The sequence below is a fragment of the Aethalodelphis obliquidens genome, unplaced genomic scaffold, assembly GCF_003676395.1.
Source record: "Aethalodelphis obliquidens isolate GAN/ISIS:26980383/991018 unplaced genomic scaffold, ASM367639v1 scaffold39, whole genome shotgun sequence".
Taxonomy (NCBI): Eukaryota; Metazoa; Chordata; class Mammalia; order Artiodactyla; family Delphinidae; genus Aethalodelphis; species Aethalodelphis obliquidens.
The window spans coordinates 1,464,765-1,488,059 of NW_020837983.1; the positions used below are offsets into that span (position 1 = coordinate 1,464,765).

The following is a 23,295-nucleotide window of genomic DNA, read 5'->3' on the forward strand; positions in this document are numbered from 1 at the left end:
CTTATTATGCCCATTTTAGAATAAAGATCAAAGAGGTTATGTGACTTGAACATAGTTTGCAAAAGTCAGAAAAAGAGCTCAGATACATGTCTGTCTAACTTAAAAGTCCGTATTTCAAATCAATAGTCTTACCACAATTTTATAAACCCAAGGCATTTAGACTTTAAAAAATTTGAATGCTAGTAAGTCCTGTCCTGAATTATCATGTAAAGAATGCCTATAATCGTTTATGTCCTTGTACATTTAATATGTTTCAGTCTATCATTGTTCTTTTTGGTCTGAATTATAAATGATAAGACATTACAGAAAATACTCATTTGTTTTGTTACTAAACATATTATGAATCATTTTCTGGTACATTATAAATTATGTGTATGTCTGCACACATCCATGTGAAGGTATATGCCCATCCAGTCACATCGGGCATGTGGCTAGACTAACAGATTTCCCTTATAAGGAAAATGTTGTGTTAGCACAATGCCACACAAAAGGTAGATGTGAAATAAATACCAGTGGAATTGTTGATAGATACAGCTCTCTAAGATTACGTCTGTGTTCTGTCTCCCAAAGGTTCTTTCTGTTTTAATGATAGAAATGTCTACTAAGTGCTCACTTTGTATTAAGCCCTTTAGTAAGCACTTTTGATTAGTAATTTATTTAATGCATTCAGCATCCATATTGAAGATAGTGGCTTCCATTAACATTTCCATGTTACAAATGGAGAAACTAAAGTACAAAGATTAAGAAATTTGCCTATAGATATATAGTAAGTGTTGGAGGTGAATTTGAATCTACAGATATTTACTACAAATAGTCTAGTTCTTGGTCACCATGTATGTTGCCCTGGAGTGGTCAGAGGAAATGGAGAATTGAAAGAATCTGGTGATCCAGACCTAGTGATCTCCCTGGGGAGATATACTGAAGAATTGACCAGGTAATTAGGAAAGGTGGTCAACTTCATCAAGTTTAAACTTACAAGAAATGTTTGTGATTCTACATATTAGACTTTTAAAAAGCTCTCTCCCTCTTTTGTTTCCTGACACAGGAACTTTGTGATCTTTTCAACCTAAGAATCCTAGACATAGCTGGAAATGTTATTCAGATATTTCCACCAGGAGTAAGTAGAGTCAACTTGAAATATAATTGAAAAATAATTTTGTTTATGCTATTGGGAATAGGAAAAATAGGCAGCCAGTAAAACCTATAGTAACTGGAACCTTGAATTATACAGATAACTCAAAGATTTGCTTTGTTCTGGAATTTCAAGACCTGTTCTTTCCCATTCCTTCCTTTGTGTTCTGCTTGTGTTCTTCCTTTGTGCCTGCTGAACTTGTTTGAACTGAGTGAACTCTGATTGTTATCATAAATATTTTAATATACTAGCTATGGTTAAGTGTTTTTTTTAATCATATACTGTTTTTGGTCACCTCAGACTTTTTGAAAATATTACGTTCCAGAGCGTATTTTTATCCCTTGCAATTAATCCAAAAGAGACACTACTATTAGTTGTTTTCAAGCCATAAACAGTGAAAAATGCACTTTTTTTCATTTGGAGATGAATTTTGACTTTGCTTTATTTCAAATAACTGAGAAGCAGTTGGTCTTAGCAACTTTTAACTTCTGGGAAAGAAAAGGCAGTTTTTCATGTTGGCATGAGCATGTTTCCACTGCAAGGTAATAATTAGAAGCCCATCAATCCACAAGGTATTCAATAAATAGTTGTCAGTCCATTAATTACTTTTTCTGATTGATCAACACAAAATTGAGATTTCAGTCCTTTTTACCCACTGAGCAATATTTTACACTGAAGATGACTCAAATAGGAAAAATGAGTGTAATTTCTGTGTTTTAGAAAAAATGTAGAGTTTTTTTTGTGGTAAATTATACATAACATAAAGTTTACCATTTTAACCATTTTTAAGTGTACAGATCTGTGGCACTATGTATATTCATGTTGTTGCATAACCATCATCACCACCTGTCTCCAGAAGTTTTCTATCTTTTCAACTGAAACTGGACCTATTAAACACTATAACTTCCCATGCCTCCCTCCCTCTAACACCTGGCAACCACCATTCTACTTCTTGTCTCTAAGAATTTGAGCACTCTAGGAATCTCATATGAATAGGATCATACAATATTTGTCCTTTTGTGACTGGCATATCTCGCATAGTATAATGCCTTCAAAATCTGTATATGTTATAGCCTGTGTCAGATTTCCCTCTTTTTATGGCTGAATAATATTCCATTGTATGTATATGCCACATTTTGTATATTCATTCATCTGCCCATGGACAATTGGGTTGCTTCCTCCTTTTGGCTATTGAGAATAATGCTGCTGTGAACATGGGGTACAAATATCTGTTCAAGTCCCTACTTTCACTTCTTTTGGGTATATACCCAGCAGTGGAATTGCTGAGTCATATGGTAATTCCATGTTTTAGTTTTTTTTAAGGAATTGCCAAACTGTTTTCCAAAAGTACAGTTTTGAATGTTTAATAAGCACTGGATGTTGTTAATGTTGACCTGGTAAATGATGCAAGATTTTTTTCATCCTGCTACAAGATATTATTCATGTCTTAGTTCTCTTTTTCTGCCCTGTGATGCCTTCTCTGGTTGCCAAAGCAGCCTTCTGATGCTAATTCTTCTCTGGTACCATTATAATTTGTACATACCACAAAGTAGAGTAATTCTTTTTAAGTCTGTCTTCCCATTAGACTGTAATCTTACAGAGGAAAGGAGTACTCTTTTTAACCTTTATACCTGCAGTGTCTTAAATTTCAATTGAATAAATGTTAAACAAATAAATAAAAATAATGTTCTTAAACTACATTCAGTATTTGCCTTCGTAGTGTCGTGAATTCACAGTTTCTTCTACAGTGATTCTGTACTTACAATTTTGATAAAACACCATTATTTAGATCCCATTAATTTAGAGTAATTTTGGCAGAATCTGAGTTAGTATCACCTTTGTAACATCTATTTCAGAATTTTCTGAAAACTCTGAAGTAAGATATTCTGTGAATTCATCTGAGCTTTGGTCCAACTGGTTCAAGTTAATAAAATTTCCACATTTTATTAGATGGGACAACTAATGGGGAAATGATGAACACAGAGGATAAATGACTGACTCTAGGTTATGCCATGATTATCAGTGAAAGAGAGTAAGTTTCAAAATAATGGTAGTGCACTTTAAAAACAATTAGACCATCCTTTTCAGGAAGCAACATAGTATAGAAATGAAGAACATGGACTTTGGGGTCATATACACATGAGTTTAAAGTTCTAATTTTCTATTTACTAACTTTGTAATCTCTAACAAGTGGCTTAACTTCTCTGAGTTGCTGTTTTATTTGTCAAATGGGTATATTAATACCACTAACTTTAGGAAGGTTGTTAAGTTACATAATGATTTAAAGCATTTTGTACACAGTCGGCATTCAAGGAATGGAAGCTCTAATGATTATATGTTGTATGTACAATATATACCAATAGTGAAATACTACTAATATGTATAATTATAGTGATCATCCACTGTCTACTAGCATTAATAGGAAGAATTAACCTTGTGAGGTGCATGTTCTAAAAACTTATTTTTATTATAAAATTTTTCAAACATACATAAAAACAGAGAGAAAAGCAAAAGGCAATTCCATATACCTATTGCCCTGAAGTGTAGTATTAACCCAAAGATTTGAAAATGTGCTCTGTAGAAGTTTCTTTAAGTGGCTTATTGTTTACAGCTATTGCTTTTTCTTTTTCTTTTTCTTTTTTTAAATAGGGCTTTATTTAAGTCTGTTGCTATTTTATGACCTGAAACTTGGTGTGCTATTTGGAAAATGCAGTTGTTTCACAGAAGTTTAGTTTTTATTCATATGGCTTTTAAATATTTGAAACTGAATTTTCACCAGGATTTTTGTATAAGAGTATACATTAAATGGAGATCTGCAGTAAGACAATGGGACTGTTATAATTATTTGTTCATATGTGTTGAATAAAAAGAATTTCTAGATTATTAAGAAAAATGCCATCATGATCAGATAGTGAGTTAGCTGTATTAGAAGTGCATTGGTCCTTTTATTACCATGTAGTCAGATCTAGTACATTGAGACTTTAATTTCTTTCCTTATCTCTTTTTTTCTCTTCTTGATTTAAACTTAAAACTTTTTTTGAAAGTTGTACAAATTATACATTCTTCTTAAAGTTTCAAACAACAAAGAAATACAGAATAATAATAAAAGTATCCATTCCAGGATGTCTACATGTGTGTTCTTTAGAAAAGTCTGTTAAAGCATATATATATATTTTTAAAGAATTTTAAGGGAGTTTATTGCCAGAAAGTGCCAGCATCTGAAAAGAGAACCATAAATGCTCCTAAGCAAAGGTAATCACCATCCTTTCAAAATATGCCAACAGGCAGAGAGGTGCCAAAGCAATGTAGTTCCAGAAAGGGAGTCTTCCTCCTGCTTCCTTGAGGTGTGGCAGGAAGGTCCTCAAAATCAGGCTGTCCCCTAAGGACTTCATTCTAATACAGAGCAGGAAGTCACTTCACCTTTCCATGGCCCTTCTCCTTCTCCATCTTTCACATGGAAGATCTTTTGGTGATAATGATATTGTTTATCCTTTCCTGTGTATTGTGAGCTTGTTGGGATGATCACATTCATCATTTAGCTGGACCATTTACCATTTGCTGGACCATGAGGAGCCACATTTGAAACCCACCAAGAGGAATTCACAGCCCATGGAGATCTTAAACTCAGAGCACAATTCAGAAACTGGACGTGATTTTGGTGTCTTTCTTTGAGAAGAGGATGATACATTTTCAGTTGGGCATAGGTATTTGAATGAGATTAGATGTGCCATTTTTGGAATTAGATATATGGAAAAAAGAAAGTGTGTGGATGTGGGCACTGAAGAAGGTGGTTAATAATGAATAATACGTTTTTCACGTTATGGTATGTCTGGATTGGTTTCATGATACTTAATTTCCCAGTATAAATTTTCTTATTTATTTATTTATTTATGGCTGTGTTGGGTCTTAGTTGTGGCACACAGGATCTTTCGTTGTGACACATGGGATCTTTCATTGCAGCACACAGGCTCCTCTCTAGTTGTGGTGCGTGGGCTTCTCTCCAGTTGTGGAATGTGGGCTTCTCTCTAGTTATAGTGTGCAGGCTCTCTAGTTGTAGTGTGCAGGCACCAGAGCACATGAGCCCTGTAGTAGCAGCACGTGGGCTCTCTAGCTGTGGCATGCAGACTCAGTAGTTGTGGCACTCAGTCTTAGTTCCCCGACCAGGAACTGAACCCGTGTCCCCTGTATTGGATGGCAGATTCTGAACCACTGGACCACCAAGGAAGTCCCTGAATTTTCTTTTTAAAGAAGTACCATCCAAGTATGTAAAAGGTGTCATTGGTAGTAGAAAGATCAGTAGAGAGAAAACAAAACTCTGGGGCTGATTTCTTGATTTGATATACCATTGCACAATTTGAGGAAATTTTCAGTGCCTCAGATAAAATTATTTGATATCCAATTCCTATCTAAGACATGTCAAACTTATTCATTTTAATAGTTTGCAAAGTGTCCTGTACTTCTTGGATGAATAGGGATTGTTAAGATTTTTTTTTAAATAAATTTTTTTTTTCTCCCATTTAGTTCTCTTGTCTTCAAATAACCTGTGTAAATAACATTTTTCTGATCATAGAAGTAATTAATTCATTGTAGAAAATCCAGAAAATAAACAAGGATAGAAAGAGCCAAATATAAGGTAGCTTTAGGTTTGTCTCCCAAAGAGTATTTATTGCTGTTTTTTTTCCTCAAGTATCTTATTTTTATATGTGCACTTAAAAAATTGAAAGCATATTTCATAAGAAATATGTATCTTGTTTTTTCTTTTAACATTATATATTGAGCACTTTCCTTAAATGAAAGTTCTTAAAATATGTGACTTTTAATGACTGGGTGCCCTTTTACCTTTTCTAATCATATGTTCACTTTTTCTTACATTTTTTATTATATTGATGGAATTGGATGTGGATTTTGAATGAACAAGCCTTTGAGGAAAAGGATGATCTGAAACAAAATGTCTTTTATTTGTATCTCTTTTGGGGGGAGTAACAATTTTGAGACATGGCCTGTGATGGATAGTGAACCATAAGGAAACATTGCCAGTTGCTCAGATAGGGGGAAATAGTGATGCTTGGTTTACGAGTTTCCTAGTTCTGCTGTGATGAAGTACCACAAACTGGGCATTAAAATAACATGTCTTTGTTTTCTTATAAGAACACCAGCCCTAGGATTAGGGCCCACCCTAATCTAGTATACTCTCATTTTAACAAATTACATCTGTAAAACCTCTTTCTAAATAAGGTCACATTCTGAAGTTCTAGGTGGACATACATTTTGGGGGTATGTCTCATTATATTTGGGTAGAACAACTCATTATATCTGGGTAAAACAATGAGTTTTAGTATTCTATCTAGCACCTGTATGTGTGAGAGATATAACTCTCCTAAGTGAGGCTTATATGACAATTCAGTTCAACCAAGCTAAACTCTCTTCTGTGATTTGGTCATGAAGATTTGAAGAATTTCTATCCTCAGGAATTTCTGGGGAGGCAAGTAAACAAATATGAATGTTGTCCTGTAAGAACTTTGGATTTCATGTTTGAAGTGGGCCTTAGAGAGATCATAAGAAAAATATAGACAGAAATTTAAAAGTAGAAAAATTAAAGAAAGTGGCATTAATTATCTTGGAAAGAGAAGGGAGGTAGGTAGGTGCTAATTTCATTGTTGAGTTCATTATATGAAGGGAGACAGCAACCAGCTGCCTTAATAACTTTTTTTTTTTAACTTTTAATGATGGAGAAAAAAAAACCCCACACTGTGATTTGCTGCAGAAGGGCTTTGGATTAAGATATTATAGAGGGATTTCTAGGAGGAAAGGGTTACCAACCTCTTTCTAGATTCTAAAAGAAAGAATAGAAAACTCAGTCTGAAGTAGTTATGATTCAGCCATTTCAACAGGGAGAAAAGTAAGTCACTGAGTTTTTTAGTTACCTTGAAGCAATTTTATATATATATATATTTATCTTTAAGAAAGATTTTTCTCTGGCTCCTGTTTCCCTCAGGAGACTGGTTATTTCTCAAACTGCAGTCATTTGAAAAAAAGTTGACCTGACAAAAGTGAGAAAAAGTTTTAATGGTCATCATCAGGTGGTATATGATGTTTATTTTTGATGTGAAGTATAGAACAAAATATTATAACAGACAAAACAGACTTTAAAATAAAGACTATTACAAGAGACAAAGAAGGACACTACATAATGATCAAGGGATCAATCCAAGAAGAAGATATAACAATTGTAAATATTTATGCACCCAATATAGGAGCATCTCAATATATAAGGCAAATACTAACAGCCATAAAATGGGAAATCAACAGCAACACAATCATAGTAGGGGAGTTTAACACCCCACTTTCACCAGTGGACAGATCATCCAAAATGAAAATAAATAAGAAAGCACAAGCTTTAAATGACACATTAAACAAGATGCACTTACTCGATATTTATAGGACATTCCATACAAAAACAACAATACACTTTCTTCTCAATTGCTCATGGAACATTCTCCAGGATAGATCATATCTTGGGTCACAAATCAAGCATTGGTAAATTTAAGAAAGTTGAAATCATTATCAACTATCTTTTCTGACCACAAGGCTATGAGACTACATATCAATTACAGGAAAAAACTGTAAAAAATACAAGCACATGTAGTCTAAACAATACATTACTAAATAAGCAAGAGCTCACTGAAGAAATCAAAGAAGAAATCAAAAAATACCTAAAAACAAATGACAATGAAAATACAACAACCCAAAACCCATGGGATGGAGCAAAAGCAGTTCTAAGGGAGAATTTTATAACAATACAATCCTACTTCAAGAAACATGAAACATCTGAAATAAACAACCTAACCTCACACCTATAGCAGTTAGAGAAAGAAGAACAAAAACCCCCCAAAGTTAGGAGAAGGAAAGAAATCATTATGATCAGATCAGATATAAATGAAAAAGAAATGAAGGAAGTGATAGCAACAATCAATAACACTAAAAGCTGGTTCTTTGAGAAGACAAACAAAATTGATAAACCATTAGCTAGCCTCATCAAGAAATAAAGAGAGAAGACTAAAATCAATAGGATTAGAAACGCAAAAGGAGAAGTAACAACTGACACGGTAGAAATACAAAGGATCATGAGAGATTACTGCAAGCAACTCTATGCCAATAAAATGGACAACCTGGAACAAATGGACAAATTCTTAGAAAAGCACAACCTCCCAAGACTGAATCAGGAAGAAATAGAAAATATAAACAGACCAATCACAAGCACTGATATTGAAACTGTGATTAGAAATCTTTCAGCAAACAAAAGCCCAGGACCAGATGGCTTCACAGGTGAATTCTATCAAACATTTAGAGAAGAGTTAACACCTATTCTTCTCAAACTCTTCCAAAATATAGCAGAGGGAGGAACACATCCAAACTCATTCTATGAGGCCACCATCACCCTGATACCAAAACCAGACAAAGATGTCACAAAAAAAGAACACTACAGGCCCATATCACTGATGAATATAGATGCAAAAATCCTCAACAAAATACTAGCAAACAGAATCCAGCAGCACATTAAAACTATCATACACCATGATCAAGTGGGGTTTATCCCAGGAATGCAAGGATTCTTCAATATATGCAAATCAATCAGTGTGATAAACTATATTAAAAAATTGAAGGATAAAAACCATATGATAATTTCAGTAGATGCAGAAAAAGCTTTTGACAAAATTCAACACCAATTTATGATAAAAAAAATCTCCAGAAAGTAGGCATAGAGGGAACTTACTTCAACATTATAAAGGCCATATATGACAAACCCACAGCCAACATCATTCTCAATGGTGAAAAACTGTAACCATATCCACTAAGATCAGGAACAAGACAAGGTTGCCCACTCTCACCACTATTATTCAACATAGTTTCGGAAGTTTTAGCCACAGCAACCAGAGATGAAAAAGAAATTAAAGGAATCCAAATCGGAAAAGAGAAGTAAAACTGTCACTGTTTGCAGATGACATGATACTATATAGAGAGAATCCTAAAGATGCTAGCAAAAAAACTACCAAAGCTAATCAATGAATTTGGTAAGGTAGTAGGATACAAAACTAATGCAAAGAAATCTCTTGCATTCCTATACACTAATGATGAAAAATCTGAAAGAGAAATTAAGGAAGCACTCACTTGTACCATTGCAGCAAAAAGAATAAAATAACGAGGAATAAACTGACCTAAGGAGACAAAAGACCTGTATGCAGAAAACTATAAGACACTGATGAAAGAAATCAAAGGTGATACAAACAGATGGAGAGATATACCATGTTCTTGGATTGGAAGAATCAAAATTATGAAAGTGACTATAATACCCAAAGCAATCTACAGATTCAATGCAATCCCTCTCAAACTACCAATGACATTTTTCACAGAACTAGAACAAAAAGTTTCACAATTTGTATGGAAACACAAAAGACCCTGAATAGCCAAAGCAATCTTGAGAAAGAAAAACAGAGCTGGAAGAATAAGGCTCCCGGACTTCAGACTATACTACAAAGCTACAGTAATCAAGACAGTATAGTGCTGGCACAAAAACATAAATATAGATCAATGGAACAGGATAGAAAGCCCAGAGATAAACCCACACACATATGGTCACCTTATCTTTGATAAAGGAGACAAGAATATACAATAGAGAAAAGATAGCCTTTTCAATAAGTGGTTCTGGGAAAACTGGACAGCTACATGTAAAAGAATGAAATTAGAACACTTCCTAACACGATACACAAAAAATAAACTCAAAATGGATTAAAGACCTAAATGTAAGGCCAGACACCATAAAACTCTTAGAGAAAAATATAGGCAGAAAACTGTATAACATAAATCACAGCAAGATCCTTTTTGACCCACCTCCTAGAGAAATGGAAATAAAAACAAAAATAAACAAATGAGACTTAATGAATCTTCAAAGCTTTTGCACAGTAAAGGATGCCATAGAGAAGAGAAAAAGGCAACCCTCGAATGGGAGAAAATATTTGCAAATGAAGCAACTGACAAAGGATTAATCTCCATAATATACAAGCAGCACATGCAGCTTAATATCAAAAAAACAAACAACCCAATCCAAAAATGGGCAGAAGACCTAAATTGACATTTCTCCAAAGAAGATATACAGATTGCCATCAAACACATGAAAGGATGCTCAACATCACTAATCATTAGAGAAATGCAAATCAAAACTACAATGAGATATCACTTCCCACTGGTCCGAATGGCCATCATGAAAAAAATCTACAAACAATAAATGCTGTAGAGAGTGTAGAGAAAAGGGAACCCTCTTGCATGGTTGGTGGGAATGTCAATTGATACAGCCACTATGGAGAACAGTATGGAGGTTCCTTAAAAAACTAAAAAATAGAACTACCATATGACCCAGCAATCCCACTACTGGGTATATATCCTGAGAAAACCATAATTCAAAAAGAGTCATGTATCATAGTGTTCATTGCAGCACTATTTACAATAGCTAGGACATGGAAGCAGGCTAAGTGCCCATCGACAGATGAATGGATAAAGAAGATGTGGCACATACATACAATGGAATATTACTCAGCCATAAAAAGAAATGAAATTGAGTTATGTGTAGTGATGTGGATGGACCTAGAGTCTGTCATACAGAGTGAAGTAAGTCAAAAAGAGAAAAACAAATATCGTATATTAACGCAAATATGTGGGATCTAGAAAAATGGTACAGATGAACTGGTTTGCAAGGCAGAAATAGAGACACAGATGTAGAGAACAAATGTATGGACACCAAGGGGGGAAGGGGGAGGGTGGGATGAACTGGGAGATTGGGACTAACATATGTGCACTAATATGTATAAAATAGATAGCTAATGAAAACCTGCTGTATAGCACAGGGAATTCTACTTCACTTCTCTGTGCAGTAGGAACTAACACAACATTGTAAAACAACTATACCCCCCCCAAAAAAAAAAATCTCTGGAGTGCTTGTTAAAACCGAGACTTCTGGGCCCTACCCCTAGAGTTTCTGATCCAGTAGTTTGGAGAGTCCAGGAATTTTCATTTCCATTAATTTCTTAGGTGATCCTATTGCTTTAAGCCTGTGGACCACACTTGGAGAGCCACTGGTCTGACGTATAGAGCTGTGGTAGTGCTTGGACTTGCACTCAAGATTTTTGCTGCAAGCCCATATTAGAAGCCTGCCTCTGAGAGAAAATAAATGCTGAGGAATCTATTTTTTGTCTCAGGAGTGACAGGCAGGGGCAATCCCTGTTATGTTACACAAATAAATAAGACATTTCTTTCATCTCAGTGAGTATTTGGGTTCTGAAGATTTCCCTGTGTCCTTGACTAAAATGATACTCAAGGAACTATAGAATTCTTGTGTACTCTGGAAAGTACTTTACATAGAAACTAGGATTTTGGTATGTGAACACAAGGAATGCCTATAAAGTTGGAAGCTGAATCCTCTTCAGCCACTCTGGATGTAGTTGGTGCATATATGCCATTACATAACCTCTTAAATATGTATTCATCAATCTAAAAATTGGAGAGGTTTCTAGTATGTGACTTTAAACACTAAGTTTTATTTTGGAGAAAGTTTGGCAAGGCCAAATCTTTACCATGTAACTTTTAGTTGTTTCTGAGTTTTGTCTTCATAAAGTTTCCTATTTACATTGGATCTAGAAGTGAAACTCAGGTTTAGCTAAAACATTTACAAGGACATGTATAAATATGACAACTTGTGAGAAGCACTTTGTGGTGAATAGACATTGAAGAAATGTTCTTAAAAGATATAAATCACAGCCAATGCTACATTTTCTAAAGTTGCTGCTCTTTCAATTTCAAATTCATATTAACAATATTCATTTGAATCTGTGCTCTCCATAAACAGATTCTGTGTCAGAGTTAAGAATCTAAAGTATTTGTATATCCTAAAGTTGTGTGGGAACATAGTGTTTTTATGAGAAAAATTATGTTTGGATTATTTAAGGGGGATAATGGTTATAGTACTTAGTCCATTTCATCAGTGCTCCTTTTTTTCCTTCAGGAAACACCAGAGTTATCATAAATCAAATTTGAGAATAGTGTGAGCACTTTCCCTTTTACAGTTTGAGAAACACAGGAGAGAAAAAAAAATGTAAGCAACTTTCCTAGAAGCACAAATCGTTTGGATGAAGAGAAGATTTGAATATACTGTTCCCAAACAAAAATTAAATATGCCTAGATTATCAATTTACCAGTTGTGTGACCCTGAGCACATAACTCAATTACTCTTTGCCCCCCCCCCTCCTTTTCGCTCTGTAACTTGAGGATAGTAATAAACAATTGTATCATAACATTGCTGGGAAAGTATATGACACAACAGTTGGTGCTTAGCAAATATAGAACAAACAAATGATTAAATGAGATAACATATATAAATCCTTTACTAATGCTTGGCCCATGATAGATATTAAATGTTATTTTCTTTTAATTTTAAAGTTTGGTCTGAGCTACCTGCTGCTGAATCCATCCCAAATGCAGGGATGTCTTTCAAAGCCACGAGAGCACTTGCAAGGTTCTAACTTGCAATTTGCAGGGTAAAAACTGTTCTGTATGCAAGGGTATAGGGGGAGGGGGGGAGTGCAGTCTCTGTTAGCAGCACACTATTTTGGGTTATTTTCCTCTACAGTCCAATACATTCTTCTGGCCTACTTTAATCAACAAAGTAGTACTAATAAACTATCTCTCTGAAAGAGGTCCCTCTTTCCCTGGATCTTAACCTTTGATTCTCTGTTTATTTCTGTCTCATCCTTTCCCCCTTCCTCCTGGCTGACTTGGTTTCTGATTGTCAAACGAGATCCCGCTGAAAACAGGACCCCTTGTTAACTGAATTCTCCTTTTCTTAGACCCTTTACACAACTTGTCACCTACTACTTATCTCTATGTCCTTTCCTTCCTTGAATACTTTTAATTTAAAATGGTTTCTCTGACATAGAGAATGGACTTGAGGACATGGGAAGGGGGAAGGGTAAGATGGGATGAAGTGAGAGAGTGGCATGGACATACATACCCTACCAGATGTAAAATAGATAGCTAGTGGGAAGCAGCCACATAACACAGGGAGATCAGCTCCATGCTTTGTGACCACCTAGAGGGGTGGGATAGGAAGGATGGGAGGGAGATGCAAGAGGGAGGAGATATGGGGATATATGTGTATGTATAGCTGATTCACTTTGTTATAAAGCAGAAACTAACATACCATTGTAAAGCAATTATACTCCAATAAAGACGTTAAAAAAATAGACAATTATTATTGAAGATCATATGTGATCAATTATGTGGAGATCATAAAAGAGAAGGGAAGACTGAGGAATGGTCACAGGTTGGAGAGACTATGGAGACATGACAACTACATGCATTGTGTGATCCCCAGACTCAACCTTGGACTAGGAAAAGGAAATTAGTGGGAATATTGGTGAAATTTGCATAAGGCCTGTGTATTAGTACAACCTATAGTATTGTATCTGATAATTCCCTGGCTTGGGCCATGTACAGTGCTATGTAAGATAGTGACATTTGTGGAATTTTAGTGAATGGTTTATGGGACTTCTTGGTACTTCTTTTGCAATGTTCTGTTATTCTAATGTTGTTTCAAAATGAAAATAAAAATTAAAAGTAAAAAAAATAAACAAAATGGTTTCTCTGTTCATAAGCAATGCTGATTGATTTTTTTTATTGAAGTATAGCTGATTTACAAAGTTGTGCCAACCTCTGCTGTGTAGCAAAGTGACTCAGTTATACACATAGACTTTCCTTTTTTTATATATTCTTTTCCGTTATGGTTTATCACAGGATATTGAATATAGTTCCCTGTGCTATACAGTAGGACTTTGTTGTTTATCCATCCAATATATAATAGTTTACATCCGCTAATCCCACACTCCTAGTCCTTCCCTCCCTTACCCCCCTTCCCCTTGGCAACCACAAGTCTGTTCTTTATGTCTGTTTCTGTTTTGTAGATAGGTTCATTTGTGCCATATTTTAGATTCCACATATAAGTGATATCATATGGTATTTGTCTTTCTCTTTCTGACTTACTTCACTTAGTATGATAATCTCTAGTTGTATCCATGTTGCTGCAAATGGCATTATTTCATTCTTTTTTATGGTTGAGCCATATTCCATTGTATATTTGTACCACATCTTCTTTATCCATTCATCTGTCAATGGACATTTAGGTTGCTTCCATGTTTTGGCTATTGTATGAATAGTACTGCTATGGACATAGGGGTGCATGCATGTTTTTTTGTTTTTTGTTTTTTGTCTTTTTTGCAGTATGCGGTCCTCTCACTGTTGTGGCCTCTCCCATTGCGGAGCACAGGCTCTGGACGCTCAGGCTCGGTGGCCATGGCTTACGGGCCTAGCCGCTCCGCGGCATGTGAGATCTTCCGGGGCCGGGGCACGAACCCGTGTCCCCTGCATCGGCAGGCGGACTCTCAACCACTGCGCCACCAGGGAAGCCTGCATGCATGTTTTTGAATTATAGTTTTGTCAGGGTGTATGCCCCAGGAGTGGGATTGCTGGATCACATGGTAATTCTATTTTTACTTTTCTGAGGAACCTCCCCTGTTTTCCATAGTGGCTGTAACAACTTGTGTTCCCACCAACAGTATAGGAGGGTTCCCTTTTCTCCACACCCTCTCCAGCATTTGTTATTTGTAGACTTTTTTAAAAAAAATAAATTTATTTGTTTGTTTTTGGCTGCACTGGATCTTCGTTGTTGCGTGTGGGCTTTCTCTAGTTGTGGTTAGCGGGGGCTACTCTACATTGCAGTGCATGGGTTTCTCATTGTGGTGACTTCTCTTGTTGTGGAGCATGGGCTCTAGGCACACAGGCCTCAGTAGTTGTGGCACTTGGGCTCTGTAGTTGTGGCTCACAGGCTTTAGAGCTTAGGCTCAGTAGTCGTGGCACATGGGCTCAGTTGCTCCATGGCTTGTGGGATCTTAGTTCCCTGACCAGGGCTCGAACCTGCATCCCCTGCAGGTTGGCAGGTGGATTCTTAACCACTGCACCCTATAGAACCTGGTTTAGTGTTGCTCTTGGCTTCATATTTGTCTAATTTCTAAAGCCTAAATATTTCACAAATGTTCTAGTGCCTTTTGCTTCTTTACTTTTTTGTGCTTAATCCAAAGTCAAGTGATGAAAGCCATTTTATTTTTGTATGATTCTCATCGTTTCCAAATGATCTCAACTGGCTTCAGTAGAATTATTTCCAAGTATGAGCAGTTACACAAAAATATGTTCACATACACACAGGGAGGTCATTTAGCTTTGGATTAAGATAAATATTTTTGTGAAATAGACTGGACACTTTGAGAATTGTTATATACAGTTTCAACATGTCTATAACCAAAAATGTCCTTGAGTGGTCAAAAGCCCAAGACAGTTGTGGGAAAGGCACTTGGGAAAATGAAATTGTGATGTTTGACTTGTACCAAAATTTCTATCAAGACTTTTGAAACTCTTTTGCAAGTATAAAAGTGATATTCAGGAGGGCTTCCCTGGTGGCGCAGTGGTTGAGAGTCCGCCTGCCGATGCGGGGGACATGGGTTCGTGCCCTGGTCTGGGAAGATCCCACATGCCGCGGAGCGGCTGAGCCCGTGAGCCATGGCCGCTGAGCCTGCGCGTCTGGAGCCTGTGCTCCGCAATGGGAGAGACCACAACAGTGAGAGGCCCGTGTACCGCAAAAACAAACAAAAAAAAAGTGATATTCAGGGAAACATTCATAAAGCTGTGGACAAGAACGTCTCCAAATATCTCCACATTCTAGTGATTTGATTTGAAGTATTCACTCTGCTCAAATAGCCATGAGATATTCCAGTTGTCTACCTCCATCCCCTTTGCTTTTCTGCCTCTTTTGAATAGCAACATTAGAGATCAACTTTTTTCTTGTTCCATGTCTATAGTTTATTTTCTGTCTCAGTTGAATATTAAGGAAGACTATACCTTATCCTTGAAGCTTATTACATCCTCTCTAAAATTTGACTTTAATTTGAAAATAGTATATTTTTCCTTGTCAGTGCTGCCTTCAGTGACTCAGTTTATTAGGAGATACACATTTAAAACAACATTCAATTACCTTTAAAAAATGGGACACAAGTCAATGCTTGACTAATGAAAACTACTTGTGGGCTCTATCGTTTTATGTAAGTGATGTAAGCTTAGCTAATATAGAATTAGTGAGTTCCAAAACTTGAATACATGCTTCGCCTGTCACTACTTTTACGAGAATGAGATCATGTTTTCTGCTTTCTTATATGGGGGGGGGGTGCGGTGGGCAAGGAGAAGGGTGTTGGATTATGTGTGATTGCTTCTTTTGCCATTCTAATTTTAAAATTTCATGAGATAGATGTTTTGAAATGAAAAACATAGAGAAAATCCATAAAATATTACCCTGGATGCCATGAGGGTTTTGTTAAAACTCTGATTCAAAAATTGAGGGCTTAAAACAAATCTAAGTTAGGGGGTATAAATGTTTTTCCCTGTTTAGCTAAATTAAATAATCTGGGTTCTGCCTTTCAACTTCTATATGTGCTATGGAATTAAAGGCAGGCTGGTCCTGGATGCCTGTAGGTGCTTCAAAGGACCCTATTCCACATTTATGGTGGTTGGTGAACAGTGTTTAGCTATCATTTAGTTATTCTTGGAAATTTTTTTCTTCTAGTCAAGTATATAAAGAAAATGATTCAAGAAGTAAAAGTGACGCTGCTTATCTTCAAAATGGGGATTCCAAAATTTAAGCTACACCCACTTCACTTGTTGGGAGAAAGGGAGGTTAAGGTTATTTGCTCATAAAGAGAGTCAGAGCTGCTATCTTTTATGCTTTGTGATAAAAGTGGAGTTTAAATGACTTCAAAATGAGTGCCAATATTTTTCAAGGAGTAAACCTAATAAAAAATGAGAAAAATTGTAAAGAAAGGCTTTGATTGAAATCCAGTAATGCAGCTCTTATGAAGCCTATTTAGGCATTGGTTTTCATTTAGATGTTGAGTCCTTTCTGTTGACCCCTCCTCCGCGTACCCCCATCAACAATGTAAATGTAAGCTCTATGAAACCCTGGTTTTAGGGATTTACTATTTATTCTTCTATGGTTTTCCAGGCTATAATTCTTATAAAATATATCATTATCAAATAGATTTTAGAGTACATAAGAATCAGTGGTGCTTATTAAAATTTTGATGCCTTGGCCCATGCCCATATATTCTGAATATGGCTAATGCTTTTTGCTTTAAAGTTTAGTTTTCTTATATTAATTTGCTATATCAGCTCTATTTTGATTCATATTTGCAGGATACATCTATTTTAATTCCTTACTTTCAACCTTTTTATATCCTTAGGTTTTAGATATATTCCCTATAAATAGTATATGACTCTTCATTTTTTAAAATCCAGCATGATAATATTTGTATTTAAATTGCAGCATTTAGTTCATATGAGTTTAATGTAATTGCTGATTTATTTGGGACTAAATCAATTTATTCCTATATATATTTAATTTGTTCCACTTGTTCTGTATTCCTTTTTCTAACTTTTCTTCTTTCCTTTTGAAATGATTGGATATTGTTACAAATCCATTTTAAAATATGTCTAAGGGAATTTTGTACAAACTATTTTTTTAATTGACTACCTTAAAATTTAAAAAAAAATTACTTGCTTTATGAAAGTTAATTATTAATTGATACTTATACTCTTCATTTTAGACAATGCAAGAACTTTATGACAGTTTTAATCTATTTACTCACCTCCATTCTTTGATATTTGGTGTGTATTATAATTCTTTTTGTATTTCCAAAGATTTTGTTATTATTTTACACAAATAATATTCAGTTAGATTTATCTGCAGGTTTAACATTTTTGTTGTTATTCATTTTTTCCTGTATCTCCAATCTTCCTTTAGGGATCCTATATTTACCTTCAGCTCAAATTACATTTTTTAGCCTTTCCTTTAGAATGAGTCTACTGATGGTTTATTATTCCAGTTTTGGTTTGGGTTAAACTATTTTTATTTTAGCCTATTCTTGAAGAATAATTCTTACATGGTATACAATTCTGAATTGACAATATTATATTTCACTAATTCCAAAATTTCATTTCACTATCTTCTAGCTTCCATCTTTGATGTTGATAGGTCTGCTGCAAACACTACTGTTTTTCCTCCTTAATCTGTTTTTCTTTTCCTGGCAGCTTTACAATTTTTCTCATTATCTTTATATTCTGCACTTCAATTATGATGTGTGTAGGTGTAAATTTCATTTTATTTATCCTGCCTGGAATTTATTTGATTTCTTAAATATGTAGATTGATATATTTCATTATTTTTGAAAAAGCCTTAGTCATTGTCTTTTCCAGTATTGCTCTGCCTTCCTCTCTCCTTCTTTGGTAATTCTAATTCCCTATATGTTATTACTTCTCACTTTATCTTTTTTTGTCTTATCTTTCCCTTCTCTGTTTTTGATCATTTTGTCTCTCTGTGCTTCATTCTAGATAGTTCCTCCTGATATATTTCACAGTTTAATAATTTACTCTTCACCTGTGTCTAATGTGCTATTTAAATTTTATTGATTTCAGTTTTATTCAGTGTTACAATTTCTGGTTGGTTCTTTTTCAAATCTACTACATTACTTTTTTTTTAAGATTTATTTATTAATTATTTATTTAATTTATTTTTGGCTGCATCGGGTCTTAGTTGCAGCATGCGGGATCTTTGTTGAGGCATGCAGAATCTTTCGTTGTGGCGTGTGGGCTTCCCTCTAGTTGTGGCGTGAGGGTTTTCTCTCTCCAGTTGTGATGAGCAGGTTCCAGAGTGCGTGGGCTCTGTAGCTTGTGGCACACAGGCTCTCTAGTTGAGGCATGTGAGCTCAGTAGTTGTGGCACGTGAACTTAGTTGCCCCGTGGTATGTGGGATCTTAGTTCCCCGCCCAGTGATTGAACCCGCATCCCCTGCATTGTAAGGCAGATTCTTTACCACTGGACCACCAGGGAAATCCCTACTATGTTACTTTTTATATTTTTCAGTTATCTACTGAAATTGTTAAGCCTGGCTTTTATTTCCTGGAACATGTTAAGTGTAGTTGTTTTAATATCTGAGTCTGGTAGATCCAATATCAGAGAGTATTTTTGGGTTGATTTCTGTTCTCTGTTATTTGTGAAGTTTCATTTATCCATATCAGAGTTCTCCAGAGAGACAGTATTCAACACAGTGCACCATATTTTCTTCTCATATGCTTGTTTAGATTTGATTGCGTCCTGGACATTGTATTTGAAACATTATTTTTGAAAATAACTTGAGACCTCAGATGTAACTTCCTAGAGAAATTTTCATTTGCTTTTGCCGTGTGGAAGCAATATGATACCTCTTTAGTAAGATGGAGACAATAATTTGGTACTACTTTAGTCTAGTTTCAATGCTTAAGAGTCACCTAGAAAATTCAAAGCTGGGCTTCTATCTGTGGGGGGCTGATTTACTTTTATTCTTATGTGAAAATCCATTTCTGGTCTCAGTGTGGTAAAGTGGTTTTAAAAGTAGGACTCATTTCTCTAGATATCTGTCAGTTCCTAGATTTTGTCTTGGTTATTCCTAATGGTCTTATTAGCTCTTTGATGCCCTTAAGAAGATTTTTAATATATTTTTACTTATGTAAAATGTACTGGGAGGTTTTGTCTGAGTTACCTTGTTTTCCGTTACTGAGAATTGGGCATTTTTGATAGATTTCATTAAGATACTGAGAAAACTTGAGTAACTTCATTCTGAAAAACTTACTTACCTTCCTCAATAACCTATACATTTCCTTTTCTTTAATGAGCACTAACCTCTGCTCATTTCTAGGACTGTTCTACAGGTATCAAAATTTGAAGTTGCAAAACACTCTTACTCTGGCTCAAACCATTCTCTTGGTGACGCATAGGTACTAGGTCTGGTTCTGGTGGCATAGGTACTAGGTCTGGTTCTGGACGCATAGGTACTAGGTCTAGGTCTGGTGGCATTATTGTCTCCTTCTCTCCTGTCTCTCTGAGAAATAATAATCTTCTCTCTGATTTTCCTATTGCTGGCTCTTTTGTATCACAACAGGTCTCAGGTCAAATATTAACTCTTCGGAAAAATCTTCCCTGACCACCCAACAAAGTAGCCATCTGTCTCATCATTCTGTTAAAACAGTTTATGAATTTTCTTTATGGCACTTACTATTGTTATAAATATGTTTATTTATTTATTTGTTTACATGTTTATTGTTTGTCTTCATGCTCCATTCTTTTATTCCCAATGGAATGTAGTTCCCATGAGAACAGGACACTTTCCTGTTTATTCATTGTTATATCCTTATTGCCTAGAATAGTGCTTGGCAAATAGTAAGCATGCAATATATATTTGTTGAATGAGTAAGTGACTGAATGGCATGATCTTAGCCATTGTTTGATTTTCCTACTCTTCTTATAATGCCCATAAGTCACAAGCATTGAGAAGGTCTCAATAAATCTTCTGTTTGGTGTGAGAACACTTATCTGCATTTTGTCCCTAAACTTCTACTTTATTTGCTTGGTCAGATACTGCTTTCCTGCTCCATTTATCCTCCAGAGGACTCTGTGTTCCTGTCTTCCAGACTTACTTAAGGTAAATCTCTGTTTAATAGCTGCATTACATTTCTATTAAAGTTCTATTTCCTTTTTAATTTTAAAAGATACTAAAAATTATAGAAGCCCTTTAATAATCTTTTTGACTTGGATGCCAAGAAGTTCAGAACAAAATTTAGAGATTACAGTTTTAGAATCATCTTTTCCTATATTTTTGAACTCTAATTTTATTGACATTAATGTATAGGTCTTCTTTATATAATAAACCATCTAAAGTTCTTGGAAGATAATTGAGAATATATTAAAAGACAAACAAAAATAAAAACTCAAGTTCTGACTGAGAAGGTATCCCTAAGAACCTAGGGGCAGGACAGGAATAAAGACACAGACGTAGAGAATGGACTTGAGGACATGTGGAGGGGGAAGGGTAAGCTGGGACGAAGTGAGAGAGTGGCATGGACTTATATATACAACCAAATGTAAAATAGCTAGTGGGAAGCAGCCACATAGCACAGGGAGATCAGCTCGGTGCTTTGTGACCACCTAGAGGGGTGGGATAGGGAAGGTGGGAGGGAGACGCAAGAGGAAGGAGATATGGGGATATACGTATGCATATGTATAGCTAATTCACTTTGTTTTAAAGCAGAAACTAACACACCATTGTAAAGCAATTATACTCCAATGAAGATGTTTAAGAAAAAAAGAATTTCAAAGCTCTCTATATAAAATTGCATGGCGTTTCAGAACATTTTATTTGTAATCAGCAATCAGGGTAGGAGGGAGGAGCATCAATTTTCTCATTATTCCTAGGATTTTTGTGAAGTGAGGATCAAATAAATTTATGGAAAACTGCCTGCTACTCCAAAAATTTAGCTTTCTCTTGCTTTTCCCTCTAAGTGCCATTAAGCAGAAAAACACACTGTAGTGTGCAGAGAAGGCATAATGGTGAAACTGGTATAGTGATTAGTGACAGTAAAGACAGAAGGTTCTAGAACATAAAAAAGGGAAAAAGTCACTTCTCTATCAGGAAGACAACTACCCAGAAGTGTCAGAGAACTAGGCCCAGAAGGCACATAGTTCATTCTTTTGTTAGAACTAGTGCAGTTTTCCTTTAGGAAATTCTGGCAAGAAAATTCCATGGATAATTAGGGAAAAACCATCAGGGATAGGCAAAGGCCATCACAGGAGGGATATACTCGGGATTGTTAGTGAGAGTTTCATCTACCTAGGTCACAGATGCTTGCTAGAAACAGTAATATGCCAAGGGAGATATGTAAAAGTTACTATATAAAAACAAACAATAATAAATAATATTCTTTGAAAAGTATGTGGTTGGTTTTGTGCTAATTACTTTAGGACCATCATCTTATTTAATCCTCATTATAGTTCTATAAACTAAGTACTATTACTATTGACATTTTACAGATGAGAAAATTGAGCTTTGGAAAAGATTAATGTACTTTTCCCAACATTATATAGCAGAACTGAAATTAAAACCTAGATTGCTTCAAAGCCAAAATATACTTAATTACTAGTAGTACTTTTAGAAACATACCATGCCAGATTATCGTATATTGTTCCTGTTTGTTAAGATTGTATGTTCTTTTAATTATTTTGGAAGGCATGGCTGAGCTGAACTAGCCAGAGAAAGGACTGATCTCTGAACCCTCTTTCCCCTGCTGCCTAGCCCCCTATACTCCTATAGTCTCTAGCTTACTTTAGAAAACTGAAGTCAAGACTCCTGGAAATGTGTTCTTTAGGAGAACTAAAAACATAGGTTCATTTGAGGTGAGGAGTTGAGATTAGCAGTTGACTCTGAAAGCTCTTGCTGAAACAGACTTTTTGTGCCTGGTAATTAGGAGGAACAGTTGGTAGCATCCGGAGTTCCCCCTGCAAAAAGAACCTCTAAATTTAACTGTTGAGAGGAAGAAAGGATATTGGAGCTGGACAGTATTTTCAGACACCATATCTGAGAGTCTGTTGCTGGCATTCCTGGCATAAAGGGGAACTTCAAAGAGATTGCAGGTGTGTCTTTCTAGGAGGATACACTTAACAAGAAAGCAGAGCTATAAGTCAAGGAAATAATTACAAACAGAAGACACTGTGTTAGTAGAAGACTTAGACAATTAAGCTGTGCAGTGGAAGTCACGGAACTGACTCAAAGGTGTGAAGACAGTAGGTGACACTGAGGAAAGTTGAATGTGTCACTGTGGGAAGACTGTGAGGCTTTTGATATTGTAGTTTTTTGTTTCAAAATATAAAAGTTTTGCTTACTTTCCCTTTCTTATGTTTTAAGTAGGGTGTTGGTGCTAATCTCTTAAAATCGCTTGGTGGCTAGATTCTTCCAAGTGTTTGAGTGGTTATCTGTTCTTGAGACTTTCTTCCATGTGTATCTCTGTCCCAAGAATTACAGCTGCATCAAGTCACATGCACAACTCTAATAAACACATGCAGTTAATAAGTATTCCATTTCCATGTAATATTGGATATATACATATATATATATATATATATATTTTTTTTTTTTTTTTTTTTTTTTTTTTTTT

At 35.5% G+C, this 23,295-nt stretch overlaps 1 protein-coding gene across 3 annotated transcripts in view; it reads left to right on the forward strand.

Annotated features, from left to right (window-relative positions):
- The window catches only part of LRRC69 (leucine rich repeat containing 69), a 92,467-nt gene that overhangs the window by 19,864 nt on the left and 49,308 nt on the right, over positions 1-23,295 (forward strand). Inside the window, exon 3 of one of the 3 annotated variants that reach the window (XR_003438137.1) lies at positions 1,046-5,050. The exons of 1 other annotated variant lie outside the window; for it this stretch is intronic. Coding sequence is in view for 1 of the 2 variants with exons in the window: in XM_027131379.1 (XP_026987180.1) it covers positions 1,046-1,117 (72 nt within the window). In the remaining variant the exon portion in view is untranslated. Of the gene's footprint in view, positions 1-1,045; positions 5,051-23,295 lie in introns of those variants that run through there. One more of the 3 variants, XM_027131379.1, reaches the window with a different exon arrangement.